Source organism: Nelusetta ayraudi, unplaced genomic scaffold (assembly GCF_046127955.1).
Source record: "Nelusetta ayraudi isolate G7.1 ecotype Tasmania unplaced genomic scaffold, CSIRO-AGI_Nayr_v1 ptg000084l, whole genome shotgun sequence".
Classification (NCBI taxonomy): Eukaryota; Metazoa; Chordata; class Actinopteri; order Tetraodontiformes; family Monacanthidae; genus Nelusetta; species Nelusetta ayraudi.
In genome coordinates this window covers 6,921,264-6,945,000 of record NW_027466134.1, presented here as the reverse complement: position 1 = coordinate 6,945,000, position 23,737 = coordinate 6,921,264, and the positions used below count along the sequence as shown (strand labels likewise).

Sequence of the window (23,737 nt, the reverse complement as noted above, 5' to 3'; positions counted from 1 at the left end):
TCCTACCCCGTTCCCTCCGCATCTTTAAAGAGAACCTTAGCTTACTCGCCCATTTATTCTTCCTCTGACAAAACCTGATTTCCTGTCTTGGCTGCGGGGCAGAATCTCCTGCAGGATCAGGAGCCACTAGCCAGGGAACCAAGACCCTCCGAGTAGATGCCCGTTTCCCTTTATTCGCAGCAGTCGTGCAGCTCAGAGGAAATGAAACACGTCCCACATGGAGCTGCCTGCTTTCCAGCGTGGTGCGGCCGCGACTGCTGAACGGTGATATTTCTTTTTCTCTTTCACAATGACTGTTAACCAAATGCAATAACCCGAGTCGGTGAGCACCCTGTCTTTTTTTTTTTTTTAAATATTTGACTTTCTTCAAATGCTACACGAGTCTTCCCTCCCTCTTCCTTCTGCCACCGCTGACTTATGAAAGCAGCGCCGCACGTGCTTCCTTCCACGCTTCGCTCGTCCAATGTCAATTTTTGTCTGGAATATTTCTTTTAATATTTGTGAATCTGCCGCCTGCCACCCCCCCTCCCCCCCACTCCTTCCTCTCCAGTAGCTGTTCTCTTTTCCAATCACACATTTCCAAGTGTTGCAGAAAGCGTGCCGTAGGTGTTCAACGTGATAAAATATCCTGCGTTTGCTCACAAGTGTTGTGTTGCCTTCTCGTTGGTCTGATGGGGGGGAGGGTGTGGGGGGTGTGGTTGTGAAGCTCCCTCAGACACCAGCTTGTGCGCCTGTGGTTGTCTCTGCTTTGATTTGGTTAAACATCACAGAGAGACGACCTTCGACGTGGCGAACGTCCCTCAGATTGTTCCACTGGCAGGATGACAAATAGCTGCGTGGGGACGTGGGGGGGGGGGGGGGGGGCGAGAAATCCTGTAAACGCAGCCGTTTGTTAGCTTATTATCAGCCGCTATTTTCAACGAGGGGTGTTTGCGGCAGTCAGGGGCGAAGGAAGCGGGACAGGACGGCTTCTCTGTTGTAGCAACCAGCCTGCGAACAGAGGGGCTTATTACAGCCTTCCCTTTCTCCGAGTGAGCGGGATACATGATAAAACCGTGACTCATTGTAATCCAATCAGTCACAGTGCAGCACACTCAGCCTCGGCAGGGAGAAGAAAGAAAGAAGTGCGGAAAGAAACGTAGCGGGAGGAGAAAATAAATAAACGACGGGAGTGAGGGAGGAGGGAGGAGGGAGGTGGAGTGGTAGCAGATTAGATCAGCACACAGAGAGGGGAGGGGAGGGGTCAGTGGTGTGTGTGTGTGTGAAGTAGGTGAAGTAAGGAGTGCACCATTCTAAAGATCTACCCACACACCCGTCGTAACTGCCGTCGTAAATGTAGTCAAGTGCGATATGTTGCTGTGGAGCTTCCTCTGCACAATGTGTCTAGTTTCACCTAGGTTTTATAATTGGTAGCCCAGGTCACAAGCTAGTGGTCAGAGGTCTTCAAGATGGCAGGTGTCAGGAGAGAGAGAGAGAGAGAGAGAGAGAGAGAGAGAGAGAGACTCTTGAAGAGAGAGACCACTTCAAGCGTCGCGTCTGCGTCAATTACAGCAGGTAGAATTGTTCAGGCAGGAACTCAGTGATTAGGAAAGACGGTGGATCGGGTTGATTTTCGTCATAATGTTCAACGTGCTGGATTTTGTTTTTAATATGCGCTGTATTTTACTGTGAAGCATAAATGCGACGTATCGGCTTCGGCACTGTTCAGATTGTCCGTCAAATAAAGCAGATTTCATTTTAAATCTGAAACTATAATGAACAAAATCAATGTATACTTTAGATTCCTGTATTTTGTATGAGACTGGACAGTCCGTTTTCTTTTTTTCTTTTTCTTTTTTACACACAGCGACACTTGAGACACAGTTGGGACGGGCAAAAGAAGTTCCGCTGTTGTTTTCTTTAAATACAAACACAATACAAAACTACACGTTTGACCCATTTAATCCTATTCATTTATTTATTTGTTTATCACTGGACTACAAATACATTTATAAACTAATATGCTTTCCAATTTTATAGTGGGTGGATCTTTTTGACTTGGTCATTTTATAAATAGCTCGCCATGTTGAAAAAGTGCGTGCACCCCTGGTGTACATAAACCGTAATACAAGCACAAATGCACCTGACTGACTCCCAATGACTTATTTGCACTGACAGTATTTATGTCCTTATTGCACTTTGTATATATGTCAACATAAATAAAGTACTTAAAATGTGTGTGTGTGTGTACGTGTGTGTGTGTGTGTGTGTGTGTTACCCGCAGGCCGTGGAAGCGGGGATTGTTATAGAAGAGCTTCATCTGCTCCGGCGGCAGGGGTCCCAGCACCTTCTGGATGGTGAAGAGCTGGTCGATCTCGCTCTCTCCCGGGAACAGCGGCTGCCCGTCGCTCAGTTCTCCCAGGATGCAGCCCACCGACCACATGTCCACCGCCTTCCCGTAGGGGGCCCTGCGGTGCCGCCGGGGTTCAAAGGGACCGTGAGGGGAATCGGCGGAGGGAGAAGGGGGGGAAAAAAAGTGCGCGGCTTGCGATCGCCGACCTACCCGAGCAGGAGCTCCGGCGAGCGGTACCATCTCGTGGCCACGTACTCGGTGTAGTTGGCGTCGGTTCCCTCGGAGAGGTTGCGGGCAAAGCCTGGCGAGGGAGAGGCAGAGGAGGCAAACAACACAGCGTGACGGGGAGCCGCTTCACAGGCCCTGCGTGCTGAGACGCCGGAATAAAAATAATAAAACAAGAAATGAATCGAGTCTGCGACGCCTCCCGACGCTCGCCATTGTGATTCAGAGGTGCAAAGGCATGAAGGAGATGAATTAGAGGGAAGCTGCGCTCGCAGAGGAGAGATGATGAGCGCCCCCCCCCACAACCCTCCCGCTGAGGCATTAGAGTGATAAAAGCCGGCGTATTACGGGTAGATATTCTGTAACTGCAAAGAGCCACTCAGCAGCTCCGCCGCCACTACGTAAGCTAGACTTCCACTGGCTGTGTGAAGGAGGCTCACAGGGGGGCCGTCCCAAAACAAAGCACTGATTTCACCTTCTGTCATCTGTCTATCTATGTATCTATCTGTCAGTCTATCCATCCATCCTTAAGATCATTCCTTTATCTTCTCTCAAACATTCGCTACTTGAGCCAAAAGATCTGAAATCTAAAGCCGGCGCTCGAGGCCAAGAACAGTTAGCTTAGCGTAGCGTAAAGAATTAACGTCATTTTTTTTTTTTTAAAGCCGGAGATGTGCTGGCAGGCTTCTCTCTCTCTCCCCCTCTCTCCTCTCTCTCACTCTCTCTCACTCTCTCTTTCTTGATTTTTTTTAAGAAAGAGCCAAACTAACAATGCTGCCCTCCCTCACACGGCTCCCTCTCATCTAAATCCCTGAAAAGAAAGCCGGAAACGCAAAAGAACAGCAGGGCTGGAAACTGTCACATGAGTCTGAGCACAGTTTAAAAAGGGGCGAAGCATTTAGATTTAGAAGAAGAAAAAAAAACCCTGACGTTCCAGAAAAAAAGTGGTGCCCTTGTTTGAATCCAACGCTTCTCCATCTTGTGCGTCTTTGATCGAAAACAACGCAGTGGCACGGTGCGGACCAATCAGAGTGTGGAGTGTGTTGTCGCCCTGATGTCGTGCGATGGGATTGAGCCGAAGCCTTATTAGCTGCCTTGTCATCCAATATGTTTAATGAATTGAAAGCGAGAGGAGGAAGGATTCGCAGCAGCACCTGGAGAGAGGAGGCTTTAGATAACGGATGAAACCTGCCGAGCTGCCAAAGCTGAAGCTCCGGCCAAATATAGAACGGCCCCGCGTTGAAAATACTCGGCCGGCAGCCCAGTTCCCGGCTGTTTTCGCCACCTTCCCTCCGGCGCTCACACTGTGTGTGCGTGTGCGTGCGTGAGTGTGTGTGTGTGTGTGTGTTGTGGATGTGCTCACCAAAGTCACATAACTTGAGGACGTCATCGGAGCTGATGAGGAGGTTCTCCGGCTTTATGTCTGAGGAGGAGTAACACACACACACACACACACACACACAAAGAGAAAAAGGTTGGCGAGAAGCTTCGTTGTTACATCACCGCCGCAGTCGCTGCTGCTGCTGCTGCTGCTGCTGCTCCATCCATCTCGTTGGTAAAACAAAAAAAAAAAGGGAAGGAAGATCTGGATGCTTTCAATCAAGAGGGACATGACAATGCACACTCCGGCCTGCGATAAATCTTGGCCTTAATACACCAAACCCCTTGATAGCCTCCGATAACCCCGTCATATGTGAGCCTGGATGTGCCTCCAGGCCATTTGGATGCCTTCGCTGGAGTCCCTGAGCCAGAAGCTCGCACGGAACCATCTGGTTCCTTTTCTCTGCAGCCACCGATGGACCGGGAGGAGCACGGTCGGTTCAACTGCCTTTATCACACACGTTTGAAATGTAGAAGTCTGATGGAGCCAAAGTATCGACCATTAGGCTCCCGAGTTGCTGCATTTTAGACGGTTTTATGCAGACTTAACAGTACCAATGAGCTGGCTAGCGAGATAAAAAAAAAAGAAAAGAACCTGTTTGCGCAAGAGAACCGGCAAACAACTTCAAGTTCAGCAGCGGAGAAGGGAAGATTTCACCGTTCTACCGCTCGGGAGACTGAGCAGGGCATATGCTATTAAGTCTAGTCATGCTAAGAAGAGAAAAAAGGCTATTGAAGTCAATGGAACCTTACACACACTGGCAGCGAATTTTCGCAGAGTGAAAAAGTGGCTGTTATTTTTTCGCTCTGGTGTTGAAAAGGCAGACAGGCTGGACCACTGACCAATCAAAATGATTTGGCATGTCGATGACGTCACATCAAAACTTGGGTAATTTGTTCTCTCCTTTTGCAAATGTGGAGCCAGTTGACGGAGCAGTCCTTCCAAATTGTCGTACGGACATTCTGAAGTACTGGCGAAATTTCACTGAGTAAAATTAACTTAGCAAATTTCATTCCCTTAGCAAATTTTAGCCACATATTCGCGTCGCGCTTGGTGTGTACAGACAAATTAGCATTTTATCCTCACTAATTCGCATCGCTTTGCCTATTCCCCGGCGTGTAAGGACCTTCAGAGCAGAATTGCATTTTTCTGCATTTAAACTGTTGCTGATACGTTTCCCAAAAAGACACCGAGGCAACGGTGACGTAGAGGAGAAGTGAAAAGTAAAGGGGACATTTCACCTCGATGAACTATGTCGTGCTTGTGGCACCAGTGGATGGCTCGGATCAGCTGGTAGATGTAGCTGCGCACCTTCTCGCTTGGCACGCCATTGGGCAGCTCCTCCAGCAGCTCCAGCATGTTCTGAGGAGAAGCAGACACACGTAAACAATCCGAGTTTTGCACACTAAAAGAAAAATAAAAAAACAAAAATAAAAAACCCCGCCGGTGTTCAAATATTTTCCATAAAAAAGGGCCGGCCCTCAGTTTACCTTCTCCACATACTCAAAGACCAGGTAGAGCTTCCCTCTCCTGCGGAAGGCCTCCTTCAACTCCACGATGTTCTCCTGCTTGAGCGTGCGGAGCATCTTGAGCTCCCGCAGCGTCGTTTCTTTAACCTCTTCATTTTCTGCGTGGAGAGAAAAAAAAAAGGATGCGGCGGTAAAGAGAGGTTGGCACTGCGGTTGGGAACCGAACCAAGAGAGATAAAGATGCAGAACTGACTGGCAATAAAAAAAAAAAGAAAACAAACTGGATTCATCCTCCTACCTTCGCTGTCCTTGAATTTTTTAATGGCCACAATTTCATTGGTTTCCTGCCAGAGAAATAAAACGGGGGGGAAAATATTGCTGAATTTGTTGTTGTCGGCCTCTGCACAAGGAGCAAGCAAGTGTTGAGAATGCAAAAACACAGTCAAAATTGTATTTTTTTTGGGGGGGGGGGTGTTGGGACATGATGGGAAAGATACCAGGGGAAATGCATTACTGTGGCTGCAGCCCTGGAGTGATGGACATGAACTCCCACTGGACTAATCATTAGAAACACACAGAGGCAAACTTTTCATCCTCTTAACGGGGTCACGGGCATGATGGGATGCGGACCCTCGTCCAAAGTAACTGATTTACAGATGGCCACCAGGAGGGACACAGGTTGCGTCGAACGACGAGACGAAACCGTCCGACCAACGCGAAGAGCACAAACAAGAGAGGCTCCTCCGAGTTTCCTGCCAGAGACGCCCCAACGCTAGCCCCGTTTCTCTCTGCGTGTCCCAGTTAAGGGCCTGGTATTTCTGCCTGTGGCTCAGAGCTCTGCTCCACTTCCCACTCCTCCCCCTCCTCCCCACCACTCCACCCCCCCCCATCCCGGGGCTCCGGCATGGATCGCAGGGAACGGCGAGCTTGTCTCCAAGCACGGAGGAACACAAGATGACTCACAGCAGGGTCGGCGTGGCCACGCAGCCACGAGAACTGAGTGCCAGGAGACGATGCGGCCGCCGGAACTAAATTGAATCTACCTGTTAAACGTCTGGATGTTCTTCACGAATGGAGGCTGATGAACGTCCTGCGATTGTCTTGTGCGTTTCTCTCAGTGTGAACCCGGAAACTCGGCAGGTTCACATTAAAAAACATAAAAAAATCATTTCCACATCTAGATTGAACTATTGGCGCAAACAAGCCATCAATCAAGTATTACCTTGGTGTTTTGGAGGCGGGGCCACACCAGGCGACCTTGTGATGTAGATAAATCAATCTAAATCAATCAAAACTTTTTCAGGCATTATCAATGCATCTCAAAGTGCTTTGCAGTAAAATGAAAACAGAAATGCAACACGCAATAAAAACCCAGCCACACAGATAAGATAGACTTGCTGATAGATGTAGATAGATGCAGATAGATACAGGGTAGACTTCTGATGTTGAAAAGCTCCAGTCTACTATTATTTCAGTCGAAGCACCAAGGGACCAATCAGCGCCTATTCAGCCGTGATTGAAGCAGCGAGGGGGGCAGCACTGAGCTGACCCTGGAAACCACAGAATAGAATAGAATAGAAGAATAGAAGACCTTTATTGATCTCACAATGGGGAAATTTGGAAGAAGGAGACGGGGAAGCGACGACGAGCAGCTCCAGCTAGTGACGAGCCAGATGCTGCAATAAAAACTGTGTCATGAACCCACATTTTGACATGATGTTTGGAGAGCAGCAGCGGTGGCCTTCCTCGGTGGTAGACCAAGTCTGACTTCACCAGTCCTAACTGGCTTTTGCAAGACTTCAGTCGACCTCGGCCAATCAGAAAATCTTACTCCTCCCCCTTTAAACGCCTCCTTTCCTCTGACATTCCAGCCAATGCCAGTCGCTGAGGTAAACAAATGGAGCTTGTCTCGAGCAACTTGGGATTTCTCACAGACATGTCTTCATTTCACAGCAGTACTGTTTCACTTTTTTTTCAAACCTTTAAATTGAACCCAGTGACCAAACATGGCGACATACATTCTGAATCGAAATACCATGAAACCAAAAACAATGTATTGCTTATTTCAGTGCAGTTCACCATTTGCCCACTGCAGGGTTTCATACAACATGAAATCCTGAGCTGTTTTAAAAAGTCCCACGTGAGTATGAAAACAACAAGACAAAACACATGAGAAATCGGGACAAAAGTGATTTCAAATCAGCTGAAGGTGCTGATGGAGGCACAGCACTGGTTAACCTCAAATTCAATTTTCACCTTCGGATCATCTGCTGACTGATACAGTGGTGAATAAATCAGTCAGCAGTCAGCAAACTAACCAATTAATGGCTGATATTATAGAGGATGTCTTTATATATTTACAGTGGCACATAATGAACTGATGAATTTGTTCCGCTGTTGGTAGTCCCGGGACACAGACATCAGTCCGTGGAGGACGCAGCCGTGTGAGTAACTTCCCCCAAATGCATCATACGGTCACCCCCCCACACCCCACACGCAGCTGAAAGTGCACAGTGTCAAACCGCAAGAAGCGAACCCGGCAGTTAGCGCATCAAGTGCGTGTCAAAGGCTTTCTTCTGCACATGACCGAATTGCCAAGCACCGACGTTATATCATTATTTACGCAACCCAAATAAGGAGCTCCAACATGAACAGCTTGGCTGTGACATTTGTTAATAACAGCCTGGTGAATCTCTGGATGACGAATTCTCGGAGCTGAAAGCCAACCAAATGAAAAAGAAGAAACTTTAGTTGGCGGCATGGAAACTACCTCAAAGAAATAACACGGAGAAATTCATCCATTTTTCAAGTCAAACTCCTCTGCAAAACAAGTTCTTCTGGAGATGTGCACGCAGCGCTCCGTGTGATCTCCCTCTCTCTCTCTCTCTCTCTCTCTCTCTCTCGTCGCTGCTGAAGCAGCACTTAACAGTTGTGCAGAGGAGCGCAGGTGATGTTCAACGTGACACCAATAAAAAAAGAAGGTAAAAAGCCCCCGCAAGCCACCGGAGGCTAGGACGAAGAAAAGTTTAATATGGGGACCCAGCAGAGGGGAGTGAGTCAGGAGAAATCCCAAAGAAAACACAAGCTGATTCTGCCAGAAGGACGAGTCGCGAGTCACCCAGCGACGCTCAACTAAGAGCATCACAAAGGTAAAGAATCAGACAAGGCGCGCTGGGCCGGCTCGCTGGGTCACATGGTAAGAATTTAAAACATCCCCACCGACGTCGCCTTCCAAACATGCAGAAGTTCCAAAAACAAAGGCATCAGGAGGCTGTAAACACAGGGCTAAATACACAGTTGTCTGGAGACTTGTCTATTAAGTTTTTTTCCAACTAAAGTCTGAAAGCGGCTCTATTATTGGATAGCTGTTCATCATTGTTTGGATCAAAATGTCTTTGGCAGTGACTGACAACGTCTGCCAAAAAAAGAAAAGAAAAGAAAAGAAGACAAACATCCAGCCAGAGAGGACGGATCAACAGGTGGGCGGGGCCTGTTAGTCTGCGTTTGGGACTAGAAATAGCCTCCATCCATCAGGGGACAATGACGACTTCAGAGTTCAGACGGGAAACGTGTCTCCGCCCTCTCGTCTTTCCCTCCGGCTCCTGATTGGACGACGGACCACGAGTGCTCCGTTCAAGGTGACCCACTTAATGTTAAATGTGAAAGTCCTTTTTTTTCCCACACCCGTCCTAGTTTCGCCGGACCGGGTGCAAAAATAACTGTTCCCTTCGAAAAAAAAAAAAAAAAGGGCTAGAGAGACTTTCTTTATCCAACTCTTAAAAACCAGACGTTACTGACAGCCACTCCGCTTATTTAGGAGGTGTTCAAAAATGATGCCCAAGTTCAATTATCTTGTGACGCCGATAAAAAAAATAATTAAAAAACCCTTTGAAAAAAAGCTGTGTTAATATATAGGTTAATATATAGATAGGACCAACAGCAGATGTCTGCAGAGCGGTAGTGACTCACTTTGGGCTACATGGTTGGTGCTAAATCACTGATAAATCCACACAAAACACTCATTACTTTCAATTTAGATCTCTGAGATATGTGCATTTAAATGGCTCCGAGTCTGAGGCAAATGCAATTCAAAACATCGTGCAGCCTGTTTATAGCAGATATCTAAACTTGTGTTAGAGGAGGAAAATGACACAGCGTGACCGTGTTTAAGCAGCTGCATTTCAAGTTTCACAAAACAAACAAACAAAAAAAAAAGAGAAAAATCAAAGAATTTACATGCCGGCATTTACGCAGCATTTATGTGCTGCAATAACCACTGAGTAAACCGAAAAGCTTATCATTTAGAATATCATGCAGAGGAACAAACCAAAGTGTTCCGAATAGCATTCAGCCTGCTTCGCCGAGCACAACGACATCAACTTATTCAAAATAGAGGAGAGTCTTTGTCACCGTACGCTCAAAAACAAAAATTCTGACACTTTTTTTTGTTTAAGCATTTGCAAAAATCCAGACTGGTTGTAGCTGGCATTGCTAAGCTTGGCTAAAACATCTGTTCTGGCTACAGGTAAAACACAAAGTGGACAACTTGAGCAATGCAAATGTCACGAATAAAAATGCAAAGGATGATCTTTGTGCTGTGTGTCAGTCAAGACCGTGCATATTGTGAACGTATGGAAGCCCATTTCCGCCAGTGAAAAAAGCCCTATGGTATGTCATAATCATGAGATAAAAAGTCAAAATTCTGAGATATAAAGCTGAAATCATGAGGTAAGAAACTTGAAATTAAGATAAAAAGTCGTCAGTATCTCATAATTTCGACCTTCTTATCTCATAAATTCGCCTTTATATCTCATAATTTCGACTTTGTTATCTCATAAATTCGCCTTTATATCTCATAATTTAGACTTTTTTATCTCATAATTATGACTTAGCATAGGGCTTTTATTTTCTCACTGGCGGAAATGGTCTTCCATACGTGTGTTATAAGCTCTGAGAAACACAGACTTTTCTCCGTTTTAACTCGTCAGAAGGTTCGGAGTGGTAAATGTTCGAGAAATGGAACCAACAGCAGGACGGAGAAAAGAAGCGACGCAAAAAAAAAGAAAGCTAAAAACACATACAATTGCCCCATTTAGAAGCTCAACACGCAGTCCCTTGGTGCCACCGAACACCTTTCACCAGGAAGGTTTTTTTTTTTTTAGACCCTTGTTGAACCGGAGGACGGCTCCTTGTTGGCATGTGTCACCGGCGCTCAGGGGTTCTGCGAACGCGAACCGTGCCAGGAAAAATACGACCGGGTGCCACGCTGGAGGAGCCAAGCACGGTGCCCGCGGGCTCGCGCCGACATGTGCCACATATGTTCTCGCTCACGCGCTATTAATAGGTGGCGTGACGACATCGTGTTTACCGCTGCTCAGGGACGATACGGCTCGGTGATTCTCGACGCTCTTCTCCACTTTGAGTTTTTCAAAGAGACTGACGATGACATGAGCTGAGACGACCGTTGCGCGGGATTTCGCGTGGACTTCACTGCCTGTGCCGATTTGCGCGTGCCAAGTGACCGACGCGTCCGTGTCCAGTAGTTATTTATACGTACAGTCAACTGGAGTTTGTGTCGTTCCTCTCGAGTTCCGCGTCAACATGTTTTAACCCGACTTGTCTCCGCGAGAGGCAGCCTTCCCCTCGCATTTATACTCACCTGTTTACCTTTAATTTACAACACAGGGCTCTATTTTTAGTTTTTGTGCCGAACTTCGTTTGGCCATAAACACTGTTCACGGTGTTAAAGACCTAAACCAAAATTGCTAGTATTTAATAGTGACATGACTCCACGTTGCATGTAACTTTTATTTCCATTTACTTTGCGCATGTCTGTTTTTCGCTGTTTTACACTTGTGCATCTAGTGGAGGACTAGTGATTTTAAAGACAAACTCAGTGCTGCCTTTAAAATCATTGATGTGTGTTTGTGTTTGTGTGTGTGTCTGTGTATGTGTATCCCATAGTTTCCTGATCTGATTGTAGCTGCCATCAGAGTCAGTTATACAATTTAAGTTCATTTAATTGGTTATTACTTTGTTTCGAATTAAAAACGTGAGTAATTTATGTTTAAATGAGATAATATATTTTTGTTATTTCATATGAATGTAGCTAAAAGCACAAAATGTTAAAAGAAGCTGCGTATTATTCTTATGTTGCGCATATTTTATGTTTACATAGCGGAACTTATATTCACAGGTGTTAGTGGTGTCAGGTCCGTTTATTCTGACGCGCTTCCTCTTCACAATGCTTGAGGTAGAGCGGCCACATGACAGCGGCAGTCGAAAAGAATAGAATAAGAAATAAGAAGTAGCTGAAAGAAGAATAAAGGTTCCTGAACTCTGTTTAGAGTCAATAAGGCCAATGAGGTATGTGTATGCTTTATTGTTTTATGTTGCTTTGTAAATTGCTCTGTGTAATATAAGCCTAATGTCTGTTCATATGTTCTATTTGGTTCTTACGGCATGATGGCATGATAGCGTGATGGCATAACGGCATGACGTCGTCGCCGGCAAACTGCACCCCCTCCGCTTTCACCGCTGCGTGTCTGCTGACGTCATCGCGCTGAGATCGCATGATGAAGTTCTACAGAATTCAAGAGCCCGGCGGTGGCCAGCGTTCTTAGTTGTTGGTCACTGTTGGCTGCAGTGGAGCGACGACGTCGTTGCCACCAGACTTGAAGCGGCGCGCACCTGCGCGGCCGCTTCCCGCCGTGCAGCCATTGTTTTCGGCGTCTGGTCCATTTTGTGCTGATGGAACGTGATGGAAAACCTTTGCATCAGTGCTTGATATACGCCGCGACTGGCGCGATATCATGATTTAGCGCACGTTACGCTCAAGGTCAGCCCGTGCGGCAGGTAAAAAAGGTGGTGTTGTCCTGGGTTTCCCGATTCCATCGCAAGCCGATTGGTGCGGAGCCGATCGGAGCCGATTTTGACCCGGGTCGCTTGACCCGTTTTGTCTCGGTGAGCAGATTCCACCGCCACCAAATGCCGATTATTTAAAAAAACAAAAAAAAACATGTTTTTTTGGCAGTGGAATTGGGGCTCTTGTGTCATTAGTGACTGAACGGGAGTTACACTGATGTTTCAAGATTTAAACACAAAATACACTTTTCAGGCGCTAATGTTCACTGATAGAAGCTGACTGCTCTCTGTCATGTCCCCATTAAAGACATGATACAACCATACAATGTTTGATCCACGCTGGTGCTACAAGTCGACTCACTGCTGGCAGCACCAGAGGTCGTCTTGGTATATATATATATATATATATATATATATATATATATATATTTTTTTTTTTTTTTGTGTTCTTTTTCCTACTCCTTCAAAACAGCGTGTTGCATCCACGAAACTCCGCGGTGGGAAATTGTGCAGAAGTGAATGCAAGCGGTGATGCAACTCGCCGTGATGTCATCTCGCAGCAGCAGGAACCTGCTGAGAGGCCACCATTTACACCTGCCGCATCACTGCTCCCCCCCCGCCAATATGCACCATGTGGAGCGGCCAATTAGGAGAGAGGAGGGTGGGGGCAACGAGCCTGCCGCGCGCCGTCAACCAAAACAAAGATGGCAGACGAGGCGTTTTGCAGGGTGGCGGCGTTAGCGAGCGGCCTTGTCTTCGTTTCTCCCCTTTGATGTGCTGGAAAGCGTTTGGTGGGATGTTTATGGGACGTGGAGGGTGACTCATTAAACACACACACACAAACGCACACACACACACCTGCCCCGCTGCGCTCCTTTTTTGAGACACACACACACACACACACATACGAGACCCACAACTTCTACTGGGAGATTTTGAAGAAGCTTTCATTTTCATGCCGCCCCGGAGATTTATGACAAATTTGCACTCTGACTTCTTCCTCCTGAGTGGACAAGCTCCTTTCTCAGAGCTGCGTTTCAGAAGTCGGCTGCCTCCGACTGGAATCTAACAGCGAGGGAGGGGGGGGGGGCTTTAAAAAAAATAATAGAAATGAGAACAAAAAAAAAACCCTCAATCCTATAAATCTTTCACCATTAATGAAACTGTTTGACAGGCGCTTTAAATACTCAACGCTGAATCATTCAGGAGCACAAGTGAGGAGGAGGAGGCTGTCAATGTTTTACCTCGCTGTAGTTGCACGGAGACTCGGGGGTGGGGGGGGGGCAACATTTCACGGGACGATAGGAACACTGTGGGGGGGTGGGGGGGGCGTGTGCATTCCTCAGAGTGACTCCATGCTTAAATCAATACTGGTTGTCGAGGCCGCGCTGATCCCCCACTCCTCTACGTTTTCCGTGCATTTTTTGAAGCGTGTGAGAGCCTGATCCTGGATTTAGATTAGCCTCTGGAGATAAGCCTCTCTGTTTGACTAGTTTCAGCCGAGAAGACTGCAGTTTCAGTTCTGAGTCAACAGGTTTCCCAGTTGGGTGGGAGGTCTGCCAGAGCCGCCAATCACTGCGAAGCGCAGTTTGCCGAGAATTGGACAAAAAAAAAAAATCTTTCAATGGTGGACAATGAAGATTTGTCAGACAAAATGGAAAATGCATCGAACTGAGTCGCTTTGAAAAGACTTTCAGATTCAAAAAATGACGCAATAAAATATCTGGTATTCTTTGTGTCACAAGGTCCATGTTCTGGTTCAACATCGGAGGAATTTTGTGCAAAGAAGTTCCAGTATTACGCCGCAAACATGCCTTTGGGTCACTATACAGCCACACAAAGAGTAACGCTCCGCGAAATCTGACTTGCAAAACAAACGAGGGCGAATGACCTCATGGTCAAACTGGAGCAAACACAAAGATCTCCGTACCGGCGAGTGTTGTCAGTGAATACTCACTGACCACGTTTGGATGATTGCATAAAACACTAAACCTACAGGAAAATAAGCTATTACAAATGTTTTTGACTTTAGTATGTTTGTGCCTTTAATTTCTTAGTGAAAGTGAAACAAAATGTCCGAGGTGGACATGGAAGACACATTCCAGCTTTGCAGGTCGCCGCCTTCAAATGCTGCTGCTAGACTGGACTGAGCAAATACAGTGTGGGAGGAGCTTAAACGCAAATATCTTAACGGCTTTTCACTCAAAATGACCAAAGTTAACCCAAGGGTGGCTCTGAAAGGAATGCCACTGGGCAAGAATGACTGGGAACCATGAATAAAGAATTATTCACACAACTATTATGATGTTTCCATGTCAAATCAAATGTAAAAAAGAATCTGTCATTGAACAATGCTGCTTTTTTTTTTTTTTTTTTAAAGTAAATTATCTCTGAGAGCCACGACCATGAGACAATCGTGGACAAACGGACGTCTTATCAAACAAGCACCGAAAACACCTGCAGCCTCCCTGTGGCTCTTAAGGTGCAGCTGTGCCACAACAATACCTTCCATTTCACACAAAGACAGAGAGCTTCTTACATGGTGTGTGAAATTTGAAACATCCCACTTGAATAATTTTCATATTCATTTATGAAAATTATCAGTCAACCATCCATCATGACAGGCCCATGTCCCTTCTTTTTAATCACTTTTTTTCCCGGCAGATGATGCTGATGATGACGTCCAATTTGACAGTTTTAATAACACAGATGCAAAACCCTCATCCAATTTGTGCAACATTAAAATTTGCAGCCCAAGTGAACAGACACCTGTGAATACGTCAAGACTTTAATGTGATTTCGTCCTTTATGTCTCTGCTCAATGCGCCACCCACCCAGCCAGCTGACTCTTCACAAGCTGCACCTCGCCGCTCCGGCGGCCTAAGCCGCGGAAGCGGATGCGAATGCGCACTTGTTGTTGTGTCTTTTTCTTCTGTATCGCTCGCTCGCCCGCTCTCTCTCTCCTCCTCCTCCTCTCCATCTAATTAACCCCGTTAAATTGCGGCCGGCACGGGCCAAATTCAAGGGGCGTGTCGCCCGTGAAATGAGACCGCTCGGGCAAACGGGAGGAGCAGCTGCAGCCGTGCATCATCATCATCATCATCATCATCATCATCATCATCATCATCATCATCATCATCACCATCGGCAGCAGCGGCGACAAAAAAAACAACAAACCGCACTCCCCTGCCCACAGCCGCAGCCCCATTAGACCCTCCGCCGGCGTGCCGCTCCTCTCTCCCTTCCACCAGTGAAATCCGCGCACACGCGTTAATGCGTCTGACTGTGCGCCCACGTCTGCGCGCGCACGGTAATTACGCAGCATGTGTGCGTGCGTGCGTGCAAGTCCTTGAAAAAAAAAACAAAAAAAAAACCCATTGTCGGTCCATTCACGGCAACAATGCAATTTTTTATTTTTTTTTCCCCGCAGATGGCGCCGCTCCACATTGATCGGCAGCCAGAGAATCATACCCCTCCCGTGCTTTGCTTTCGCACGTTGAATGATGTAAAGTCGCCGGGCAGATATTCTATGAGAGCCGATGTGGAAGCAGAGGAAAGAGCAGCAGAAACGTCAGACCTTTGTTAGGTGCAGGAGAAATAATGAAACCTGTAATGAGATAATTAAAAGGGCAGTTAAAATCGTCCTGGCTGAGCCATTTGCGGGACGCACAGCCAAGCCATGCAGATCCGGAGAGGAGCTGCATCCAAACCCCAGTGTACGAGCTGACAACTTGTGACATTAAAAAAACACAATCCTTTCTGTTGTGTTGAGGGAGTTTAAACAATGAGCTGACAGATGAGGGGAGTGTGAGGTGGGGTGGGGGGGGGGTATGGTTAGAACGATTTGAATCGCTTTGCTGCTTCATGCCGCGCACGCTGGCAACAACAAGTGGCTAAATTTGTTCGCGGCAGGACAGAGATTGGCAGACAATCTGGAAATAAGTCAAAGAAATAGGCTGAGGGACTGACGGCGTTATAAAATAACCCACGGCTTACATCACGGGTGGTCACTTCAAGCAATCCCGGCTAATCTATCGATCGCGTCGGCCTCAAAGGTGCATTATTCTCAACGCCCACGCGAGACGTGAGAGAGGAATCAAGGTGACTGCTCGACAAACAAAGCCATTACATAAATAGACGGTGCTTTTTTTAGTCGAGTGAATCAGCAGCAGGAAGTCGACGTGACACACAAACGTGTTAAATCCCGAAATCAAACCGAGATAATTAGAGGCCGAACCCCTCAGAAATTTAGCTTTCCCTTATGCAAGCTGCTCTGACAAAGCACCCGGACCGGGAGCAAAAGGGAATCAAAGGATAGAGTGTATTCCCCTCTGCCACTGCTGCTGCTTTTCACACAAACAAGCAAACACACAAACACAGCGAGGACGAGCGCTGAAGCCTCATCCTGCCGTCCGGACCCGACTGGGGCCTGTTGACGGTGGAGACTTTGGCATCGGCAGCTGCGTTTACCGCCGGGATCAATCAGCGAGAATAATGAAGCGCAGTAATTACAGCCTGCGATTCCGCTGGCAGGCGCTGTTCTTCTTCTTCTTCTTCTCCTTCTTCTTCTCTCTCACTTCGCCCAGCATCTCCGCTGCTGTCTTTTGCCGTTCTGACACTTAGCAACAAAGCCAATGCGTCCCACAATAGGAACACGGCGCAGACGGATGCACGGAGCGAGGTGATGTGCTACATTAAACTCGGCAGCAGAGGTGGGTGGAAGCGAGGAGTCGGAGGCAAGAACCGGGGGGTGGGTGTGTGTGTGTGTGTGTGGGGGGGGGGTTAGCTCAGCTCCAGCTCGTGCTGGATTGACTCGCAGTAATGCTGGGAGATGACCAAGCCGTCACTGTCGGGTGTGTGAACGACTTTTTTTTTTTTTTAAATGAGCTCCAATCTCAAGCGCAGTGGACAAATTGAATACGACCAATTTTGGCGACGACAGGAAAAAGGGGGAAGACGTGGACTTGTTTCTAATGATCCCGGCATCCACTAGAGCAGGGGTGTCAAACTCAAACACACAGTGGAGCAAAAATGTCAAAACTTGGGACGACAAAATAACTTCATATTGCACACATGCAAAATCGAACTTCCTTATAAAAAAAACAAAATGAAATGTAAATAAAAATCGCATGCCTCTTTTTTATTTGCAGCCTTCTGATTTAAATTTCAACAGGAACCTTTTTCCAGTGGCTGATAATACATTTAAAAATGAAATAGCAATAATATACCAATGAACTAGTGATAATATCCTTCAATGAACGTCAATTTACGCCTTGGAGTAGCAAGAAAAAGTGCATAAAGAAAACATTACTTATAGTCTGTTACAGTAAATAGTCTACCAGAATACCGCAGAGCATTCTGGGATTTGTAGTATTAGTGGTACATGCGCAGTTTAATACCGGCGGGTCAGCTCTAGCAGGCATTTAATATTACCTCGTGGGCCAAATATTATTATTCTGCAGGACAGATTTGGCCTGCGGGCCAGAGTTTGACACCTATGCACTAGAGTGTCGAAACGTTTCAGCTACCAGTCGCCACATCGGTGTAATAGTAATACTTCTTCAGCCTATACAAGTATTTTATAACACTGTATACGGTGTTCTTTGTTTTTGCCTTACAATGACAACCGGATGGAATGAAACCACAGTAACACCTTCTCCATGCTTGATAATGTGACATGCAAGACTCAAACCATGAGCTCCATGAAATTTTGACATGATCAAAGTTGACCTTAGACAGTCGTCTTAACTTAACTCCTGATTAACTCGGTCAGGTTTAGTTCATTTTTGTCTTTTTTGGGAGTCTATGACCAAAGAAACAGGATATTCTCAGAGTTCTTGACCCTGAATGACCTCATGGCAGATTGCAGGTCATACATTTCAGTGAGATGACTGATATCATGTGAAAATCAAATGGCTGAAATGCTGAAAGGGAAGTCACTGGGTCTTACCTTATGTCGGCACTTTAAAACAACACCATACGCACCTATGAAAGAGGGTGTTACATTAGATTGTGCAGCAAAATGTCGGTATCCAGGCACTGAAGACAACATTTCCGCTTAACATCAAGAAATACGGCATCAACACTGCATGAATTGAAGAACACAAGTGTTGGTTTGGTTTGAGGGCTTCCACGGTGATGCAGTCTATCAGCTCTAGCTGGAGGACAATTTCTCCAGACAACCAAAACCTGGCTGTCTTTGGGAAAAAAACAACAACAAAAAACCGAAACCCTTCTCGTACATTCACATGATTTAAGAAACATCCCTCCTACGCCCCCGCTGCAAATACAAAGGGACAGGTGGCTCAGCAAGTAGGACACGAGTGTTGGCCGGCTACTGTACTTCTGATCTTATCGGCCCTGGCAGTCAGACACGCACACATCCCCCTCAGGGTTCAAGAGGGATTCTTGGATCGAGCGGGGCATATGACAAAACGCTCCCAGCTCCTTCACAGGCACATCAGCGCCGCAAGGAGTCATCCGGCCTCGACGTGAGAGCCTATAATTAAGAGGAGTGCAACAAATATCCTCGTTCTGGAGAAGGGATCGACTATAATTAGCAGAAAGCCGAGCAGGCTCTCAATGAATCAAATGTTCTGTTCTTTGCGACGAATAATTGCCCAAATGGAGGACAAACCATTATTCGTTGCCTGCAACGTTAAATGTGGCAACGCGCAAAAAAACTTCACTTTTTAAAATTGAACTTAATCAGTTTGGAGGCGACAACTACCAAAAAAAAAGAAGAAGAAAAAACACCAACCCAGTTACATAAGAATCTGTGTGTTTTTAACAGTGATGGTGAGGCTGAACGATCAGCCAAACTGACTGACGTCAAGATCGGGGAGGAAAAATCCATCAGGCTGGATCAGGCGGAGCGCGCCACGTGCCAGCAGTGAGCAGAGCTGGACTGGAAAACTCACAACCAAAAAAAAAACACCAAGATAAAACTATGTTAACTTTAAGGTGTTGATGTCCTTCTAGACGGCAGTCTCGTCTTCGGATCTCAGCTTTCGACTTCCAGCTCTGAGTGTGTGTGTGTGTGTGTGTGTGTGTGTGTGTGTGTGTGTGTGTGTGGGTCTGTGTCTTCCAGAGACACATTACACGCACATTATAAAACTTCTACGATGTGGGAGTGTGAAAACTAGGACAAGTGGGTAGCCTCACCTCGGGGCCTATGCCACTTTTCATCAAGCGGAGGGTTTTAGGAAAAATAAAGAAGCAGCGCACGGCGAAGAGGAATGCCGCCGCCTAAACACCAACTCCTCCTTTAACAGTGAGGAAAACAGGACCACGCGCACGAGTACGTTCACATCCTGGGCGACGAAGAGGTAAGAAAGACACTGCCCCAGGCCTCAGTGACTAAATAAATAAATAATCCAACTCAAACTAACGAAGCTAATTATGAATTATTGATAATAATTCAGTGTTACTATCAATATTTGAAATAACAATTTGGCCAGCATCCAACCTTGGTATTTTTTTAATGCGCGTTTTCCCTTTTAGTGCAGAGAAGAAGAAAAAAAAAATCAAGTCTTGATGTCTGACGTACAACAACAAGAGCAATGCATACTACTGCGTGACTGGCCTACATAACACAGTTGGCTAAACATCAATAACTGCAAATGTCAAAAGTCAATACCCAACCAATAATACATCAGCACATTCTTTCTGTCTATAAACTCAACAGAAACTCAACGATTACATGCAAGAGGCTCGTGAAAGACAAGGACAAGGTGTGTCTCTGTGTGCTTACCTTCACCCACAATCCCAAGGACTTCAAATTTATTCATCACATCACCGATGTCAGGGAGTTTCATGAAGTCAAAAGGTGCGTCGTGTGAGGTGCTCCAGGCTCAGGCGGAGGGGGTCCAGCTACAGAACAGCGAGTGGCGGCCAGCTGGTCGCCCTGAAGGGCCGCGTTCCACTTGGAGGCCATAATATCCGACACATGCCTTTGGCAGATTGGCTTTACCTGCACACAACCACAGAGAAAGTTGGTCAGGTTAGGGTCTAAAATAAGCGCGAAAGAGGTTAAAAATGTAAAAATAATAATAATAATAATGATAAAAAAAAATACTTGATTCTTTTCTACAAGACTTCAGTGAACCCTGATTGCTTGCATGGCTTTTTTAGACAGCGACTATCCGTAAATCACTTTATCAAGAAAAACTAGGAATGCATTTTTTATCAAACAGTTGCGTGCAAGCAGTGTAATAACACTATAATATGACAGGATTGGCAAGAGTTTCTGAGTTCCTTTCATTATTACAAAGGTATTCCGACAATAGTACACAATCTCCTCGCTGGATTAGGGGGCCTCCTCTGGTTTCCACACACTCTTTACTCGTGTTGAATCAGATAAGACTCCTGATACCAAGGACTCACATAGCCTACTCACACTCCCAGTCTCCTACGGTGCTGTGGGCACAGGAGCTACTCATCAGTATGCAAAAACCTGGGCACCAAAATAAACTCTGTCTCCCAGAAGGCTCCCTACACTGCTGTGCTGGTCTGTTAGTTACTCCCTCGTCTTAGTCAGCCCCGACGACATCCACACAGCTAAAACACTGACAAGCAACCGTGGGGGGGAAACTTGAGACACAACACTTGGAGAGGTGAAGGGAGGAAAAACAACCTCCCTTCTTTTTGCAAGCTGCAGGTGAGTCTGTTGGTTTTCCAGGGTAAATTTGAGCCCATGTCCCTCCAGGTCTGGACCTGAGGGGAGGATATGATCCAGCCTTGATGTGGATCATGTATTTTTTTTTTCTGTTCTGATCAACAGAATGACTCATGCTGCATGTTCCTGGACTGGAGTGCATGAAATTGAAAAGCACATTCCCTTTCCAGCTCTTGCTATGATGAGTTCCCATGTTCCTACAGTGAAATTGTGTGTTTGCATCCTCAAAAATAGTCACAGTGATATCATTTTAGAAGAACCCCCCCCCCCCCCCCCGCGCCCCCTCACACACACACACGCACACACACACACACACACACACACACACACACACACACACACACACACACACACCAAAAAAAAACCCCCGCGGATTCTGCTTGTAACGTCATTTCACAACGACATTTCACAAAAACAGAGCTGCTACAAATACCCCTAAACAATATTCATTTCATGCAAAAATGATTTTCTGTTGACAACATGGGCTTCTATCTCCTCTTTGTACATGTGACGCATCATTCGTCTCATAACCACAGTGACACATCATGTACAGCACATAATTAGGCGCACGTACATGGTTGTCACATTTTACCTGTTTATTTATTTAATTGTATTTTTTTTTATTTTTTTTTTTGCGGTGGCGCGAGCTTGTCCAAAATAAAGTGCGAGTGTGTCTGTGGGGAAGGGGGACGCTGGAAATCACACGTGCGCGCGCGCGTGCTGCCCACCACATCCCACAGAAATGAACGCGGCTCGATCGGGCGCATTTTTCGGCGTTAAATCCAACAAGTCCAACAACAAGAAGGTGACACTCGGCCTAACTAGTCCCAAACTGCCCGGCGGGGTTCAGTCAACACCTCACCTGAACGGGGCTGCGGGTTAGTTAAAGTTAGATGCGCAACACCAGTGTTTTTTCTTTCAGCCCGGAGATTCACAAAACAAAACCGCAAATTAGCTAAAACAAACATCAAGATTGGCTAGGCCTCTTTCAAACGACCGCCACCTTCACGCGCTGTGGCAAATTGCATCTTTAACAGTGCGACAAAACTACTCACTTGGTCAGTGTTCGAGGGGGAATAGAGGCAAACGAGTTGATATATCCACCCACCGATGGAGGTATTTTCATTGCAGCAGGCACCTCCAGCGACTGGATCGTGCGTTTGACAAGCTGGGGTAGCGGATCGCCAGGCAACAGTTCCGAGTGGCGGGAGCGTCGACCAATCAACGCTGCCCAAACGCCCGCATGGCGCAACGGCCCCCCTTTTGTGGGCCAATCAGAGGGCGGAACGGCTCTCGGTGGGAGGAACCTGTGCGCTGCGGTCTGAGGGTGTTCGGTATGAGGTCGGGTATTATTGTTCCAATTTCTCAATTACATAATTCACAAACTCACACCCCGCTTTTCAAGCAGATAGCATAATTTCTCCACCGGAATGTCAAAGTAAACTTGTTTGCAGATTTTCATGACAGGCAGCGAAAAAAACTGTTTCCCTTGCTTGTTAGAAACGAAACACGTCTGTTTAGCAGACTATTGTCATATCAAAACATACCCGCATTTAAACAATTTTAATTTCTAACCCCCCCCCCACCCACGCACACACACGCACACACACGCAGACACACACAGACACACTTACAGGTATCATCTTCTATAACATTAAAGCGGCAGGTGCCTTTGCATTCTCTACATTATAACACGTGTTTACCCGACGGTAACACTATGAAATATTAATAAACTTCCGTGGAAAGTGTGACATGGCATTGCATTAACTATTAAGTGAACTGGTAGTGTAAAATGACTAAAAAGCCAGTAACTGGTTAATATTGAGCAGATTCTTTGTCACATACTCAAGATGGACCGATAATAATATAACATATACAGCTTTCTTGAACTGTTTCTGATTAAAAAAAAAAAAAAAAAAAAAAAAAAAAAAATCACCAAGAACGCCCATAGATTCATATGGAACCTCAATCACACCATGTTGACTGTCAAAGCGCTTACTAAAATCTATACCCTCCCTCACCCGCCCCCATGTTGTTGCTCCATCACAATACTGCCACCCACAGGATGAACGTGGGCAGAAATAGTTACAAAATACAGTGTAATATTATGGCAATGTAGATATTCTTCACAGGTATACACGGGGATATAATGCATAACAATGGCAAAAGCACACGTATTATTAAAAGGCTGGATATAATGTGTCCAGAGAACCAAATAACGCGGTAGCAATTCGATCTCAAATCAATAAAGCTCCCTCTATCACGCTTTATTATCTGTTTGAGTAATTGAATGAAGGTAGCATTTAAATCGGTGCTTCGCCGACTCCATTCATTACTTTGAAGGATGAGTCAGTGAAATTGCTGGGTAATATCATCAAATTAACTTAATTAAAAATAAAGCTCTGATAACAAATACAACTTAATACAAATATAAATTATATGTTATTAATATGAATCCATCTCCTGTGGATTTTTAAATCTGTCAAAAATATCATTTATGATAATAATAATAATAATAATAATAATAATAATAATAATAATAATAATAATAATAATAATAAATAAATCATCACTATTTCTAATTTGTGGCAGTGGAATAAATGGATCATTTGTTATTCAAATTGCTCGCATGGGTTTATGAACTCGTAAAGACAGTAATAATCATTTGTCATTTTAGATATGACAGAATTCAAATTTCTAATTTCATAATGAGCAATAGTTCCTGCGACATGCCGTTGCTTGGGGGGACAGGCGAAATGACCTACATCTAGTCATCTACATCTTATCAT

The 23,737-nt window shown here is 45.8% G+C and overlaps 1 protein-coding gene across 6 annotated transcripts in view; it reads right to left on the bottom strand.

Moving 5' to 3' along the window:
• The window catches only part of LOC142900721 (cyclin-dependent kinase-like 5), a 34,643-nt gene extending 12,159 nt beyond the window's left edge, over nucleotides 1-22,484 (bottom strand). For 2 of the 6 annotated variants that reach the window (XR_012928924.1, XM_076045172.1), the window contains exons 1-9: nucleotides 22,004-22,484; nucleotides 20,025-20,243; nucleotides 18,222-18,256; nucleotides 5,706-5,751; nucleotides 5,429-5,565; nucleotides 5,180-5,300; nucleotides 3,921-3,980; nucleotides 2,543-2,633; nucleotides 2,258-2,447 (exon numbers count right to left, since the gene is read on the bottom strand). Coding sequence is in view for 5 of the 6 variants with exons in the window: in XM_076045172.1 (XP_075901287.1) it covers nucleotides 2,258-2,447; nucleotides 2,543-2,633; nucleotides 3,921-3,980; nucleotides 5,180-5,300; nucleotides 5,429-5,565; nucleotides 5,706-5,751; nucleotides 18,222-18,256; nucleotides 20,025-20,088 (744 nt within the window). In the remaining variant the exon portion in view is untranslated. Of the gene's footprint in view, nucleotides 1-2,257; nucleotides 2,448-2,542; nucleotides 2,634-3,920; nucleotides 3,981-5,179; nucleotides 5,301-5,428; nucleotides 5,566-5,705; nucleotides 5,752-6,370; nucleotides 6,681-18,221; nucleotides 18,257-20,024; nucleotides 20,244-22,003 lie in introns of those variants that run through there. The other 4 variants (XM_076045173.1, XM_076045174.1, XM_076045175.1 and 1 more) reach the window with 4 other exon arrangements.
• Nucleotides 22,485-23,737: the final 1,253 nt, after the last annotated feature.